This window comes from Ovis canadensis, chromosome 14 (genome assembly GCF_042477335.2).
Source record: "Ovis canadensis isolate MfBH-ARS-UI-01 breed Bighorn chromosome 14, ARS-UI_OviCan_v2, whole genome shotgun sequence".
NCBI lineage: Eukaryota > Metazoa > Chordata > Mammalia > Artiodactyla > Bovidae > Ovis > Ovis canadensis.
Window position 1 is genome coordinate 77,650,182 of NC_091258.1, and position 15,659 is coordinate 77,665,840.

Genomic DNA, 15,659 nt, shown 5'->3' on the forward strand with positions numbered 1-15,659 from the left:
GAAATACACTCCCTTAAGAGGGTTACAGCCAAACCGGCAAGGGACAGGGCTGCAGTCCGTGTCCAGGAGACACTGTGGGGAGGGCGGGCTCTGAGTGAGTGGGGGGCGTGCTTCAGAGGACCTGCCATAACACAGGGAGTCCCTTGCTCAGGGCCCTGGCCTCTGCTGAAGGCCAGGTGGAAAAGGCACTGTGGAACACACCAGCTACAGGTGAAATGAAGTACAGCACAGCCAGGACACCACATAGCAGGCACCGGCACTTCCAGCGATCAGCTCGTTTAATCCTCACAACTGTGTAAAGGGAGATCCTGTCACCCCACTTTTACAGATAAGGAGACGGAGACAGATGTTCACGTGAACCGTCCAGTCACCACCAGCTAGAGCTGGGTTCAAACCCAGGTGGTCTGGCTCAGTGAAGTGGAGGTTCTCATTACTTATTAGAACGAGAAGACATCTCCTTCCATGTAGCCGAGCCCCTGCCCTGCTGGGTTTGGGGAGTGTCGCATGCGCCCTGATCTTGGGTGGGAGACACCGCATCCCCCACCCCAAGCTGGAAGCGAGGCAGGGGCCAGGCTGCGCGGGGCTGGGAGGCTCCTCGGAGGAAGGCACCTCGGAGGCTGGTGCCTGTCTCGGCTGACCCGGAGCCGGCCAGGGTGGGGAAGAGGGTGGCCGGGCAGGCCGCGCTACGCGGACTCGGCCCGAGGGGACGGGGCCGACGGGGCGCGGGGAGGGGCCCTCACCTGCTCGAACTCGTCTGTGATGGTCTTGGGCTCCTCGTGCCTCTGGAACCACATCATGTACTTGGTGTGGAACCGCCAGGACTGCTTCTTCAGGGCCTTGGCCGCCAGGTACTGCGCCTTCGTGCCCTGGGGAGGGAAGGCGGGGCGCTCAGGGGTCAGGGCTGGGGCAGGGTGGCAGGCTGCCCCAGGCCCCGCCACAGACTGAGCCGGGCTGGGGCCCGAAACACAGCAGCGCGGCTCTGAAGGGAAAGGAGGCAGGAGGTGGAAAGTGCTTTCAGAAAAGCTTTGAGGAGGAAAAGCGACTGATCGTGATGAGAGCCGAGAGCAGGCAGTTTAGACTTTCCCAGGGAGGGCTGAGAGTGGAGGTCACTCCGTGGTGGTCCCCGGGGAGGCCTAAGAACGTGCCCATGGTTGCCGGGGCGGGCGGGCTCCCTGCTGCTGCCCTGGACAGGCCAGCCCCGACCTCGGCAGCCCTGACCCTCCTGCTGGAGCGGGGGAAGGGGTGGGCTGGGGCAGCAGGGGGTTGTGGTCCTGGTAGCTGCAGTGGGGCACCCACCTCACTCCTGCAGCCCGAGGGGGCCCTGCCGTACCTCCAGATAGTAGAAGATGAAGAAGAGTGTCTCGGTGGACAGGCGCTGGTAGAACTCCACGGTGTCCGAGTGTGGGGGTGGCATCTGGTGGTGGTAGGGGGGTGTCGGACAGGGGTTCCGGGGCAGGTACTGCCTGTGGGGGACAGGGGGTCAGGGCCGGCCAAGGGCAGAGGGCCGCGGCCCCCTCGCTTGCCACAGGCCCTCACCGGATGCGCTCCGAGTCTGAGGGGTGGGGCATGTGGTGCCAGGCGGCCTCCTCCATGGCCTGCTGGTAGAGCTGCTCCTTGGTGAGGGGCACCGGGCCCAGCGGACACACGCCCAGCGACAGCGGGATGTTCACCTCCGACAGCTGCAGGGGGGGCTGGGCCGAGGCCGGGGGTGCTGATGTGCTGCTCAGGAGGATGTCTGCAGAGCGGTGGCAAGCGTGAGGCCACAGCGTGCAGCCTGCCTGGTGGGCCCGCCCCGGCCCCGGCCCCGGCCCCGGCCACTCACCTCGCTCAGTCAGGTGTAGCGTGGGTACGGGGTCTTCGATGCCAGAGCTGATGGCAGCACGCTCCGCCATCGACTTCAGCGAGCTCAGAGGCTCGGGGGCCTGGGGAGGAAGGGTGGCTGAGGCCAGGGCGGCGGGCAGGCCCTGGTCCTCGCGGTCGGCATGCCTGCCTCTCCGCTGGGGTTCAGCTGAGCCAAAGCTGTCTGCATACGACAAACTCCAGCAACACTGAGCAGCAGGGAGAAGACCCGGGCACAACCGAGTGCCCGCCGATCCAGGCACCCAACACGTGTAGACTCTGCTGCACAGCACCACAGGACACCCCCAAGCCCCCCACGCTGCAGATGGTCAGCGCTGTGGGAAGCCCCACCGAGCGCCCGCTTCTCTGCGCGCCCACACGCCAGAAGGGCCTGCTCACTGCCCGCTCCGGCCTTGCCAGGCCCTGCAGCTGTTCTGACCTCCTCACCCCATGCTGGCAGTGACGAAGCTCTGCCCTGCTGCTCGGGCTCCCTTACCCCACAGCATGCTGTGCGCACGGGACCCGAGGGGACCTTTCCACCCGCGTCTCTCCTGTCATCTCTCTCCTCGAAACCTTTCTACCCGTCCCCACGGCTCACTCAGTAACCGGAAGAAACAAAATGTGGACCAGTGTCGGGAACCTCAAGACTCATTTTTCTCCAGAGAAGTAAATGCACACGGAGCTTCCTGTTCACAGTACCTCTCAAGCTTGGGTGCTTACTCTGAGCCAGAGACGGTTCTGAGCGCGTCGTGAGGCCCGTCCCAAAGCAGCCCTCACACTGGAGGCGGGACTGTGAGCCCTTCCGTTTTTCCGGTTGAAGGAAGGAAGGGGCAGGGGACAGTGCAGGGCTGGGTCTCCCGAGGAGCAGAGGGCAGATACGCCGGCTCAGGAGGCCGCGCCCGGCCCGCTCACCCTGTCTGCTGAACCTGCCCGCCCCGGCCCTGGGCCCAGCCTGGATATGAGCCCCTCCCCTCACCCTGAGCCCTTGCTGGGGGTCTCCCCACGTTAAGGCAGGTATACCTGCATGGTCCACAGCACCCCGTGCCCCAGCCCAACCAGACCTGCCCCACAGTGTCTGCAGGGAAGGTGGGAAGTGAGTTCGGCCAGCACAAAGTGGCTCAGAGCAGACAAGTGTTTTCTGGAGTTAAGAGTTGTTTGTATTCAAAGGGAAGGAAGCAGTGAGGCCCGGACAGTGAGTTGTGTGAAACGACAGCCTCATGGGGCGAGCTGGGGACAGACTGATGGATGGAAGGTGACAGTGGACACAGGAGGCAAGGGTCCAGGGGACAGAGACCCTGGCAGGGAGCGGCAGAGCAGCCGGAGCCAAGGTGACAGCGCAGGGGTGTGGGCGAGGAGCCAGGGGGCCGTGCGGGCTGGAGGAGGGGCCCCGGGGCGAGGCGCGGGCCCACCTTGATCTCGGGTGCGGCGCTGAACTGCGGAGGCCCGTTCAGCAGGCTGCCAGCGGCCTTGGCCTCACTGAAGCTGGGCGTTGGGGAGCTGGGGGGGTTCACAGGGAGTGGCACCAGGAGGCTGGGTCCCCCTGCGTTGTTCCCTGAGCCTGGAGCCACGCCCCCGGCACCCACTGGGGCTGTGGCACTGGGTTCCTTCCTGTGGAGAACAGATGGGCGCAGGCTCAGAGGAGGGTCCCGGGTGGGACGGACAGGGAGACTCGGAGGTCGGGAAAGTCACAGAAGCAGCGTGCACAGTGGGGCCAGCGGTGGGGTGCGGTCAGCCCAGGACAGGGACACTGCTTGGGAACGCGCATCCTCAGGAGACCTCCTCTGCAGTGGCCGGTGCAGCAGGGTGCGGGGAATGCCCACCCAGAGCCTGGGGAGGCGCCTGGGGTCAGCCCGCAGCCCCCAAGGGAGGGGAGCATGCTCTCGGGGTGTCCCCCTGGAAGGAGGACCCTGCGGGGGAGGAGGGCTGCCCTGAGACCTGAAGGAGTGCAGAGAAGGGGACAGAGACCCGCACTTGGAGAAACGGACGAGGACCCGCCTACGGAGCTAGGCCCTGGGAGGACACGGGCCAAGGAGACACAGAGCGCCCAGCAGTGTGAGGCCCAGGGACAGCCCCGCTCGGACGGGGGCTTCTGGGGAGGGCCACTGGCACGGACAGGCACACATCTGCGCGCTGGGGCCGTGGCGGGGCCGCACACTCACGCGGTGCTGGGGGGTGGGTTGTGGGGGCCAGGCGGGGGGCCCAGGGCCTGGCTGCCCGTGCTGCTGCCCCCCGTGCTGCTGAGCGCTGCCTCCGCCGGGCTGTCTGCCACCACCGAGCTGTAACCTGGCAGGCAAGAGGGGTCAACGGCGGCCTCCACCACAGCCCCCCGGGGCCTTCCCCCTACCCCCCACCGCCCCCACTTACTGGTGGCACCGTTCTGCTTGCTGGCGCCCCCGCCTCCGCCACTGTTGCCCCCACCGGCGCCTCCCGCCCCAGGCTGGGCGCTGGGGGGCCGGGGCTGGGCGCTGGGGGGCCCACTGGGGGCCGGTGGGGCCACAGCCTGTGCGTAGGGGGCAGGGGTGCCCGCGCTGTGGCTGGGCGCCGGGCTGGCCTTGGTGCCCAGGGTGCTCGCGGGGGCAGCCACAGCTGGGGCCCCGTTGCTGCCAGGGGCGGCGCTCAAGGCGGAGGCGGCTGGCTGGGGGCCAGGCGGGTAGCTGGGCGGCACAGCCGGGGACTGAGGGTGCTGGCTGCTGTGGACGGGCTTGGAGCCATTTTTGGCTGGAGACTGCAGATGGGAAGGAGCAGAGGGTCAGGACCCAGGGGGCTGCCCCCACACCCTCCCTGCGACAAGGCCCATCCTCAGCGCTGGCCCTGCTGCCCCAGCCCTTGCGAGGACCCTGTGGCTTTCATCTCTAGCTCCACGCTGACAACACTCACGCATTTCCAGCTGGCACCCAGCCCGCCACATCCTGCCTGGACAACCCCCAATGACATCCTACAAGGACCTGGGACCCCTTCTGATGATGGGGAGACACCCCCACAACTTCCCACGGGGACCTGAGGCCCATCTGATGGGGGGGACACCCCCACAACGTCACATAGGAACCTGAGACCCCATCTAATGAGGGGGGGACACCCCCACGTCACACAGGTACCTTAGACCCCATATGATGGGGGAGACACCCCCACCACTTCCCACAGGGACCTGAGACCCAATCTGATGGGGGGACACCCCCACAATGTCACACAGGGACCTGAGACCCCATCTGATGGGGGGGGGACACCTCCACAATGTCACACAGGGACCTGAGACCCCACCTGATGAGGGGGGGACAACCCCACAACATCCCACAGGTACCTGAGATCCCATCTGATGAGCCGGAGGGACACCTCCACAACATCACACGGGGACCTGAGACCCCACCTGATGAGGGGGGGACAACCCCACAACATCCCACAGGTACCTGAGATCCCATCTGATGAGCCAGAGGGACACCTCCACAACATCACACGGGGACCTGAGACCCCATCTGATGAGGGGGGGACAACCCCACAACATCCCACAGGTACCTGAGATCCCATCTGCTGAGCCAGAGGGACACCTCCACATCACCACACGGGGACCTGAGACCCCATCTGATGAGGGGGGGGACAACCCCACAACATCCCACAGGTACCTGAGATCCCATCTGATGAGCCGGAGGGACACCTCCACAACATCACACGGGGACCTGAGACCCCACCTGATGAGGGGAAGACAACCCCACAACATCCCACAGGTACCTGAGACACCATCTAATGAGAAGGGGGGACAACCCCACAACGTCACACAGGAACCTGAGACCCCATCTGATGAAGGGGGGACACCCCCACAATGTCACACAGGGACCTGAGATCCCATCTGACGATGGGGGGGGACACCCCCACAACATCTCACAGGAACCTGAGATGCCATCTGATGAGGGGGGACACCCCCACAATGTCCCACAGGGACCTGAGACTCCATATGAATATCTGGGGGGTGGGGCAGATAATGGGAGCCACAAATGCCCTCAGAATGAGGTGGCTGGACCCAGCCTGTCCTGCCTAAAAGTACGACAGGAATTCTGAATTAAACTGTCACTAACGTAACTTGGGAAGCTGCTGGTGACCCCCACGCCACAAAGTGGAATCCGGAGCCCAGTGCCAAGCCCACCCCTGCCCCAAGGCCGAGCTGTTGCCGCCCACGCTCAAGGCCCGGGCAGCCGGCCCCGCCGTCTCCAGGATCGCCCCCCGCCTCCCGGATCGCCCCGCCGTCTCCAGGATCGCCCCCCCGCCTCCCGGATCGCCCCGCCGTCTCCAGGATCGCCCCCCGCCTCCCGGATCGCCCCGCCGTCTCCAGGATTGCCCCCCCGCCTCCAGGATCGCCCTGCCGTCTCCAGGATCGCCCCCCGGTCTCCAGGATCGCCCCCCGCCTCCCGGATCGCCCCGCCGTCTCCAGGATCGCCCCCCGCCTCCCGGATTGCCCCGCCGTCTCCAGGATCGCCCCGCCGTCTCCAGGACTGCCCACCGCCTCCCGGATCGCCCCGCCGTCTCCCAGATTGCCAGCCCCCTCCTGGATCGCCCCGCTGTCTCCCACATCGCCCCACCACCTCCCCAATGGCCCCGCTGCCTCCCAGGCCCTCGAGCCCACTGCGCACCAAGCAGGACTCCTGAGTCTGACTCTGTCTCCTTCCTGGAACCACACTCGGTCACCCGTTTCACCCCAGCTCCACCACCCTGGCCTCAGCCTGCCCCTGGGGACCAGCCCTCCCAGGAGCCCACACTCGCCTGCCCAAGCCCCCTTCGGGTGGGACAGGAGTCCCCACTGCGTGGCCCTGTCCAGGCAGAGGGGAGCAGAGCCCACCAGGCTCGCGAGGGGAGGCCTGCAGCACACATGGCCAGCACGGCCAAGGCCCAGAGCGCCCCTGAGACACGCAACCCGCCCGGCTCCCGACCTCTCACTGCTCAGGCTTGCTGGGCCCCTCCAGAGCTGCTCCACCGGTGTGGGCCCCAGGCCCCCGCCTGAGGTCCCGTACTCTGCAAGCCCAGCACGCCTGGCCAGCTCCCCGCCACGCTTCCCAGCCCATCACGACAGGCTCGTTGCCCGCCACTGCCTCACAGGGGGAGCCTCCTCTAATTCCCAGGGCCGCCACCTCTCCCTGGAAGCACCCGCCGACCACGCCCTGCCGCTGCGCAGGCCTCCCAGGGAGCACCGCCGCCTGCCCAGCATGTCCCCAGAGCCCCGCACGAGGGCCGTGCTCTGGCTGCAGTGAGCCCTCGGGGAGGCACGAATGGTTGAGTGCCCTTGATGGGCCGACCCCCAGCGCACCTACCTGGCTGACTTCACTGTCCGTTGAGCGCCCCCTCTTCTTGTCGTCTTCCGAGTTTTCCTGATGTTCGAGAGGCGCGGTCAGAACCTGCGAGTCTCTAAGGCCTGACAGAGCCGCCTACTTCTGAGCCCCCAGATCTGAGGCCCGTGGGCCACTCCTGGCCCCAGAGCTGTTCAGGCCCCATGAGCTTCGCCTCCAGGGGAACCTACCCAACCCTGCTCCTCGGGACTCCTGTGTTTGGGGGCCAGCACCCCCGCCAGCCTCTCGGGGACCGCGGAAGCAGCTCTCCTTCGGGAGTCCCCCCGCCCCCTCCCAGGGGTCCAGTGGCCCAGGCACACCCCCAGCCCCCATCGTCCTCCACAGCTGGACCCACAGAGGCCCTGACTTCCCTGCCGGCGCTCTACAGCTGAGGGCCCAGAGCCCGAACACGGGGGCTCCCGGCAGGACACTCCTGAGACCCCGCCACCACGCCCCCAGCCCGAGCCTCTGGACGACGTGGTCCCCAGGCCTCACCGTGGTGCAGTTGGCTGGGCTGGGCGGGATGGGCGAGCTGGAGGTGGTCGAGGTGGGCGTGCTGCTGGACTGGTTGAAGATCTCGTCCTCCATGTGGCTGTGGCTGGGGGGGGAGGTGGCGACCAGCGCCTGTGCTGTGGGAGTGGGCGGGCGCGTCAGCGGGCAGCCCCCTCGCCGGGCCCCGCCGCCCCCGCAGGCCCGCGCCGCGCTCACGAATGTCCTCGAGGTCCAGGTCGTCGTAGAGGAACTCGTTCTCCTCGAAGTCGGGGTCCTGGGACGAGTCCACGTAGTACTCGACGTCGTCCTTGATCTTGCGGATGGCGTCCACCAGGATGGAGTCGTTGTCCAGCATGCGCAGGATGGTCTCCAGCATGCGCACGTGGTAGCGGTGCTTCTCGATGTGCCGCTTCAGGCCCTCGATGCGGTCCTGCTTCTGCTGGCGAGCCCGGGCCGGCTCAGGGGGGGCGGCGGGGCCCCGGGCCCCCCGAGTCTTCCCGAGCCCGCCCCCTGCCCTCCTGAGCCCACCCCAGTCCCCGGGCCCCCCGAGTCCTCCGGAGCCGGCCCCCTGCCCACCCCCACCCACAGAGCCCGGGCCCCCTACAGAGCCTGTCCCCGCCCGCCCCCCTGCCCTCACAGAGCCCGCCCCAGGCCCCAGGCCCCCAGGCCCTCGATCCAGTCCTGCTTCTGCTGCCAAGCCCGGGCCCGGCTCAGGGGCCACGGGCCCGCCGGCCCCGTCCAGCCCTCCGGAGCCCACAGAGGCAGCACACGCTTCCCACCCTGATATCACTGTCAGTGGCAGGGAGAGCCAGGGAGCCCTGCGGCTCCCTGCGACAGGCCCCATCCACCACCCAGCCACCCGCCTCTCTCAGTGGCAGCCCCCACCTGAGCCCACCCGCCCACTGCGTCCATCGCCTGCAGCACACTAACCCCTCGCCCCTCCTCGCCCTAACAGCAGTAACGGCCAACCCCGTTTGGGGGTGCGTACTGCTCAAAACTATGACCATCTTTGTCACCACCCTGACACCACACCCTTATCCATGTACCCCTAAGTCTGGATTCAGAAGCCTGCCGCAAAGGCCCCATCGCCTTCACGATTTGACGTCTCAGCTCCAGCTCCAATCCCTCTGCCCTGCAAGGACCCGCCTCCCTCTGACACCCGGCCGCCCCTGCACCGTCCTCCACCCTCCTCTGCACACAGACAGGGGCACCCCTGGAACACAGACCCGGCAGTCCTGGCTCTCCGGGACTCGGGCCCTGGGCCCTGGCTTTGTCTCAAAGCATTCCTCTCCTCAGGCCAAACCAACTGTTCCTCCACGTCCCACTGTGCCCACACCTCCTGCCCTCCTCAGGTCCTCGGCCCTCAGTGGCTGGGAGGCCACAGCGGCAGCTCCCAAGCCTCCTGCCCTGGGGGCCTCAGGCTTCATGCTTACCCTCCACCAGAGCTGAACTTGGCATCTTCCCCAAAACCGCCCCTCCTGACAGCCCACTGTTCACCCAGACGCCAGGCAGCCCCCGTGGGACGGCTTTCCCCTTCCCCACAGCCCCAACTCTCACCGTTCCCGCTCCGCCCCACCTGCCTCCGGAGCCCGGGCCCTGACTCCCAGCTGCCTGCCTGGACCTGCCCCTGCCCCGGCCCCCGCGCTCTGGGCCCCCCACTCACATCCTTGTCACCCTTCTTCTTGCGCGTCTGCACCGACAGGGACTCCACTTCGCTCTCAAACTGGTCCACCTGCATGTTCAGGGTGTCGATGGTGTTCTGCACGCAGAGGGGAGGAGACGGTCAGCAGAGTCCTCACCCCACGGAGCTAGGGCCCCGACTCGCTCAACCCCCCCTGCCCTGACACACCGTGAGCCACTGGCCGACCTCCTCCTTCTCCTTCTGGGCAGGGTCCACCTTCTGCGCCAGGCCCAGGCCCTCCTTGCTGTAGGCTTTGGTCTTGGTCTCTCGCTCCACGACTTTGAACCGTTCCATTTGCTGTGGAGAGCGCCGTTGGCAGGGGGTCCCAAAGGCGGGAGAGCAGCTGGCTCAGGGCGGGGGAGCGCACACCGGAGCCCCAGGGGCCGCCGCCTGCCTTCCCCAGGTCCTTCTTCTCAGGGCCTCTGGGGCCCCAGGACTCCTGCCACCCCCACCTCTCAGACACCAACCCTGAGCTCCTACCGTCTCAATGAGCTTGCGGTTGTCTATGAGCTGCCTCTTGTCCTTGATCTCGTTGGATGCTACCCATGTCTTGATCTGGTCCCTCAGCCGCTAGAGGAGGCAACGGCAAGATGGTCAGGCGGCCTCAGGGCAGCCTGGCCCCCAGCTCTCCAGCCCTCAGCTTCCCGGGACCCAGCAGTCCACGCTCCCTGTTCCCGCCGCCCTCAGGACACAGGAGTCCAGGCCCCCAGCCCCCTCACTTGAAGCTTCTTAATCTCCTTCTTTAGATCAGCCTCATACTTTTCTTTCTGGTTCGCGTTGGCTGCATTGTGGAGCTGCGGGACGGAGAGAATGCAGGCGTCAGTGTGGTTCTGGCTGCCCGACGGCCCTCTGCAGGGGAAGACTCCAGTCTCTCTGCGGGCCGGGGACTCTGGGGGACCCACCCCCATGCCCACCAAGCCACTCCAGAGCGGCTTCTCTAAGGTCCTTACCACCTGGACAGGCAGGGCCCCTCCCGGTCCCTCTCAGGAGCTCCCCAGCCTTGTCCTGTTCGCCCATCCCTGGAGGTGCACCTGGATTTTTAGGCCCAGCCCCGGTACCTTCTGCCAAATATCTTCAAATTGCTCCACGCCCTCGGACACCTTCTTGAGGCAGCGGTCAATCTCACCTGGCAGGGAGGAAAGGAGACTGAGTGTCCTGCGTGGCAGCAGGCACCCGAAGAAGAGTTCTGAGGCGCGAGCGCGCGGCGCGCCGGCAGGAAGCCTGGTACCTTGGAGTTTGCGCTTGTCCGCCATCTTCCCTGCCCTACGGACGCGCTCTCTTCATACTCTCCTGGAGACAGACGCTGCTGGGAGAGAGCGAGGAGGAACACACGCTTACTCCCCGGCTGATGAGGGCCACAAACGAGGCCGGGACTACAGGGTGTGTGGATGGCGGAGGGGAAGAGGTAGTAGCTATCTGGTGACGGAGACCAGGCCCCATTCTCCTCCTCTGGCCCTGACTGCCCAGCACAGGTCTGGCCCATGAGAGGACTCTAGAAGTTTCTGACCAAGGAAATAGATATACTTTTTTCACACCTCTGACCCGGGAAGTGGAAAATTCCTAGGGCATGAAACACCTTCTCCCCCAGATGACACTCAAAAGGATTTCTTAGAGCAGGAAAATGGCACGTGGCCGAGTCAGGCTGACTGCTAGGGATGAGGCCTTAGACCCAGAGACCACGATTCCCCCAAAGGAGTCAAGCACACAGGTGACCAGAATCGTAACACAGCGGGAGATCACTCTCCAGACAAGTCAGGAGACAGAGAACTTTGCATCCCACAGAGAGGAGTTGGTACCGTATACACACGGTGAAGCTGTAAGGGACAGAGGGGAAGCGTGGTAGGAGCAGACGGAAGGTGCCTACACCTGGGAAAACCAAACCCACCAACCCTTACAGAGGGCTGGGCCCCAAGCAGAAGACGGCCTTAGACCTCTGATAAGTTTACTCCTGACGACAATCCTGAAACCAAAGAAGATATTACTACTAACCCGCAGGGCCAACACCACAAAGGGTTAGAGGTGTGGGGCAGAGAGCACCACCAGAGAGGACCAGGAGAGGCGAGCACTCCGACAGAGATGAGAGAGGGGAGGGGACCTCGGCGGAGGCGGGGCTGCCTGCACCCCCGCAGGAAGGGATTACACGTCAGGTGCAGCGGCGGTGCAGACTCGGGACACCTAAGTCTTCCGACAAGCCCCCTCTCCACAGAGATGGGCATCTCCAGCCTACAGGAAGCAACACGAACCCAGAGGGGACTGAGGTCACAGGGGAGCCACCAGAAGCTTTCCCTGGGGGGAAGGTGCCCCTCAGGACCCAACCCCAAGCCCAGGAGAGATGGCGAGCCTCGGGGAGGGAGGTCCCTGCAGAGGTGGGGAGTGCACCCCACGGGCCAAGGTGGGGAGCCCCCGAGCAGCCCCAACTGCCCAGGCGGAAAGAGCAGGCCGAGGAGGACTAGGAGCCTCGACCCAGAGAGAAGTCATGCCAAGAGCGCCTCCACCACGGAGAAGGAACAGGGAGCCTCCGAAGAGTCCTGTCCCCCAGAACCTTCCACGGGGAGAGGAACATCCTGTATCTGTGCTGTCCGTGAACGTGGCGAGGGCAACACAGAACACAGCTACAGGTTTTGCTACCCAGTTGGGATTCCAATAAAACGTGCTAGCAGCCACCGGAGGGCCAGCGTCTGAGAGCACACCTTCGAACCAGAAGCAGCCCAGGACGGGCCCACCCTCCAGAGGGTCCCACTCTGGGGACGCCAACCTCTGATGGGGCGGGGGAGGCGCGGGGCAGAAAGGGCCAAGCGAGAGGGACAGCTGTACCCTCAGCCAGGGCTGGCTGACACGGCAAGGTGGGGAACACGGGGCAACTCCAGCTCCAGGAAGGCAGAACAGCCAGAAAAAACACCCAGGAGCTCAAAGCAGGTGAGGCAGCACCTGGGCCCAGGAGCTCACACCAGGGCCTGGACTGGCCATGAGGCATGCAGCGGTGAGTCTCAGCCAACACCCCGACGCTGGAGCACTTCCTGCTGCCCAGGGGTGTGGGGGGCCAGGAGCGTCAGACAGGAGCTTCTGCTCTCCGCCTCTGCCCCAGAAGCTCCATGCGCGGGCAGGGACAGGCACTCCAGCCCAGAGGGTTTACGCCCCGAACAAGGCACTGCAGGCCTCAGGGAAGGGGGTCCCCACACTAAATGGGCCTGGGCACCCAGCCCAGGAGAGGAGCTGATGCCCTCTGGAGGAGCAACAGACTGCGGCAGCAGCAGTCCTGAAGGAAGCAGGTGCCAGGGCCAAGGAGAGCCTGAGCCCAGGAGTGACTTCTTCAGACAGCACCTCCAAATGGGCAGGGCTGAGCCCGCGAGAAGACACCACCTGAGCTGGGGAAGGCAGCGGCTCCGAGGAGGGCTCGTACAGCGGGTCGGGTGCTCACACCCCACGATGGGTCGGTACTCACAGGAGCTGAGAGCCTTGGCTGCGGAGGCACCATGCCCCCACCCCACCCCGAGAAGCCCCCCCCAGCAAGTGGGAGCCTGTGCCTCAGATCTGCAGGAAAGGCCTAGAAACGGGGCTGGAGCCCGAGTCCTGAGGCAGAGAAGCTCCTCACATAAGAGCCCCAGGCTGACAGGGCTGGGGGCCCTGCCACCCTCAGAGGGGCCGCCGGGGAGCTCCAGGGCAGGCAGGCGTGGCAGGGGTCTCGGGGGAGACGTGCAGGTGCTCTCACCGCCCAGAGTCTCTAACGGCACCCAGGACTCTGGAACCCTGGCCCGGGAGACTTAACCAAAACACTCCATCCAGGAGGAAGGCACATCCCCACGAGTCAGGAGCCTATCCTGGGGGTAGGGCGGTGAGCAGTGTGCCAGACCCACAGGAGCCAACGACCACTCGGGCAGGACTAAAACTCACACAGAGGAGCCCCCAAAGCGTCTTCACGGGAGACCACTCTGCCGCACACAAGCCAAAAGAGCCAAAGCCTTAATCCTGGAGAACCAATACCAAGCGGTCCCTAACCCTGGGGGCTGTCACGAGCCGTAGGGGGAGGCGCCCTGGCCTGCTGGGGAGTGGTGCTGGAAGGCCTCCCTTAACCTGGGAGGCCACTGACAAGCAGGAGGCGGACATACCAGGTCCTGGGGTGGAGGGGGTCATCTCCCCGCTGCAAGGCCCAGGACCAAGGCTGGGGGACTGGGAATCCCACCCTGGGGTCTTCCCCTCAAGTCTCGGGCATCTTAACCCCCACATCAAGGAAGCTGGGCCTCAGGAGAGGGCAGACGCCGAGTCCCGCCTAGTGGGACATCACGTGCAGGGCAGAGACATTGGCCCTGGGCACCAGCACCGGGAAGGGTCCTTAGTCCCACGGTGGGGGGCACACAGAAAGGGGCGGACACCTCAAGTCCAACAGTGGCCAATGCCAACACCAACACACACAGGAACCTACCCCCTGGAGAAGGCAACACCGAGAAGTTCCTCATCCTGGGGAAAACAGCCCCACTCCGGCCCCCAAACCCCACACTGCACAGCACAGGAACCTCAGCCTGGAGAACCTTACACTCCGAGGGGGCTCCAGTAGGGTGGTCTGGGCAGGCTTGAGCCCGGGTTCCACGACTGCTTACACCAAGAGCGTTCTTTAGGACTGGGGAGCTTCCACAGCCACAGCGAGGCGCCCAAGATGAACACTCAGGGGCTGGGGTCCTCGCTCTCTTGCAGGATCACACCCCACTGAAGGGACTAATGTGAATGGAGACAGAAGCCTCAGACCAAGGAAAGTGACAGCCGACACGGTGAGGGCAGTGAGGTGGGGAAGGAGCCAAAACAACCAGCACCAAAGGACAGGAGCAGCGACCGTGGGGAAGGGCTTGCCCCCGAGCTCACAGGCAGGGCCTGCTTAGAAAGAAGGGCGCTGGCGCTGCCCGCCACCAGGAGATGGCTGATGCCGCGGGGAGAGCGGGAACTTGGGAGGGGCCCCCAAGAGAGGACCAGATGCCCGGGACCCACAGGAGCTCAACAGTCCCACCAAGAAGACCCTGAGGCAGGAGTGACATCAAGAGGAAGTCCACACCCGGAGCTGGGCAGAGTCTGGATCCAGGAGACAGAGCGTCCAAAAGAGCCAGGGACAGATACTCAAGAGTAAGAGCTGAGGCCCAAGTGGCCGACAGCGAGGACAGTCGTGACACCCGCGGGAGGAAGGCCTGGGCCGAGGGCCGTGCAAGCTTAGAGCCGGGGGACTTGTCAAGCCCTAGACCTGGCGGACTTGTCACTACAGAGGCAGAAACTTGGGCCGGAACTCCAAGCTCTGGAGCTGGTGTCTTCCCTCCAGGAGAACTGACACCCCCCGACCCTTCCCCAAAGAGAAGCGTGGCGCCCGCGGTGGGAGGGGAGCGGAGAAGAGGGGGAAGGGTGGCCCCTCTCCTCGTCCGGGGGACTCGCAGCCCCACACGCACGCGAAGGGGGCAGCCTCGCCCGGAGACCGCCCCCCCAGCACAGGGGCTGCAGCCGAGGGGTGGGGGGCAGGCACCTGAGCCCCGAGAGGGCGGGCACCTGCGGCCAGGGGCGCCTCCGTCCTTCCAGCGAGGAGCCAATACCGACGCGGAGAGGGGCGGGCACCTCGCACCCTCACACCCCACGGGGGCCCGACGCGGACGCCGCGCGGGGCCGGGGGCGGACCCCCGGGCGCCGCTGAGGGGCGTGGAGGAGGGGGCGGGCGTGCGGGGGCCGCGCCCCGCCCGGCGGACGGCGAGCGCCGGGGCCGCGCGGGGGCGGGGGCGCCGCGCCGGCCATGTCGCGACAGGCGGCGGGGTCGCAGGGGCGGGAGGCGGCGGGGAAGGCGGCCGACGGCGCCGAGGGAGGAGGGGAAGGGGTCCGGCCCAGTCGAGCCTGACGCTCTCACCACAGGAGCTGGCGCCGCCGCTGAGGAGCGTATCGCGACAGGCGGGGGAGGCGAGCGCCCGCCGCCTTATTCTCGCGCCCCGGGCCCGGGCGCTATCGCGATAGCGGCGCGAAGCGGAAGTGGGGTGGGGGGAAGTGGGCCCGGGGTTGTTCTGACGACGGGGTCGGGGCTCAAGGGAGGCCGCGGCGTCTGCCGAAGGCTCCGCGGAAGCTGACCGGGCCCGGTCCAAGATGGCGGCGGCGGAGGAGGCCTCCCCTCCTCTCTTCTCGTCTCTGGCGCCGACCCGCCCCCGACCCCCGAATATAGGCCTATCATTGCTCCGGCCGCACGTCGCTCTTGCCCGTCGAGCTCGCTCTATTGGTTCTTGTTCGGGATGCGGCCGGCCTCCTCTCGATGATTGGACAATCGCCGCAAGGCGCGGCGTTCGATTGGCTTCCCGCGCGAGCTGCTAGGATTGGCTCACTCTTTC

At 66.0% G+C, this 15,659-nt stretch overlaps 1 protein-coding gene across 7 annotated transcripts in view; it reads right to left on the minus strand.

Moving 5' to 3' along the window:
- CNOT3 (CCR4-NOT transcription complex subunit 3) overlaps positions 1-15,467 on the minus strand; it is a 16,194-nt gene extending 727 nt beyond the window's left edge. Inside the window, exons 1-17 of one of the 7 annotated variants that reach the window (XM_069552065.1) lie at positions 15,191-15,467; positions 10,550-10,624; positions 10,380-10,447; positions 10,041-10,115; positions 9,802-9,891; positions 9,490-9,618; positions 9,304-9,399; positions 7,857-8,076; positions 7,644-7,777; positions 7,134-7,190; positions 4,204-4,564; positions 3,999-4,122; positions 3,249-3,447; positions 1,823-1,922; positions 1,537-1,735; positions 1,331-1,463; positions 741-866 (exon numbers count right to left, since the gene is read on the minus strand). In XM_069552065.1, coding sequence (XP_069408166.1) covers positions 741-866; positions 1,331-1,463; positions 1,537-1,735; positions 1,823-1,922; positions 3,249-3,447; positions 3,999-4,122; positions 4,204-4,564; positions 7,134-7,190; positions 7,644-7,777; positions 7,857-8,076; positions 9,304-9,399; positions 9,490-9,618; positions 9,802-9,891; positions 10,041-10,115; positions 10,380-10,447; positions 10,550-10,574 — 2,136 coding nt within the window. In that variant the 5' untranslated portion in view covers positions 10,575-10,624; positions 15,191-15,467. Of the gene's footprint in view, positions 1-740; positions 867-1,330; positions 1,464-1,536; positions 1,736-1,822; positions 1,923-3,248; positions 3,448-3,998; positions 4,123-4,203; positions 4,565-7,133; positions 7,191-7,643; positions 7,778-7,856; positions 8,080-9,303; positions 9,400-9,489; positions 9,619-9,801; positions 9,892-10,040; positions 10,116-10,379; positions 10,448-10,549; positions 10,628-15,190 lie in introns of all 7 variants that reach the window. The other 6 variants (XM_069552064.1, XM_069552062.1, XM_069552063.1 and 3 more) reach the window with 6 other exon arrangements.
- Positions 15,468-15,659: the final 192 nt, after the last annotated feature.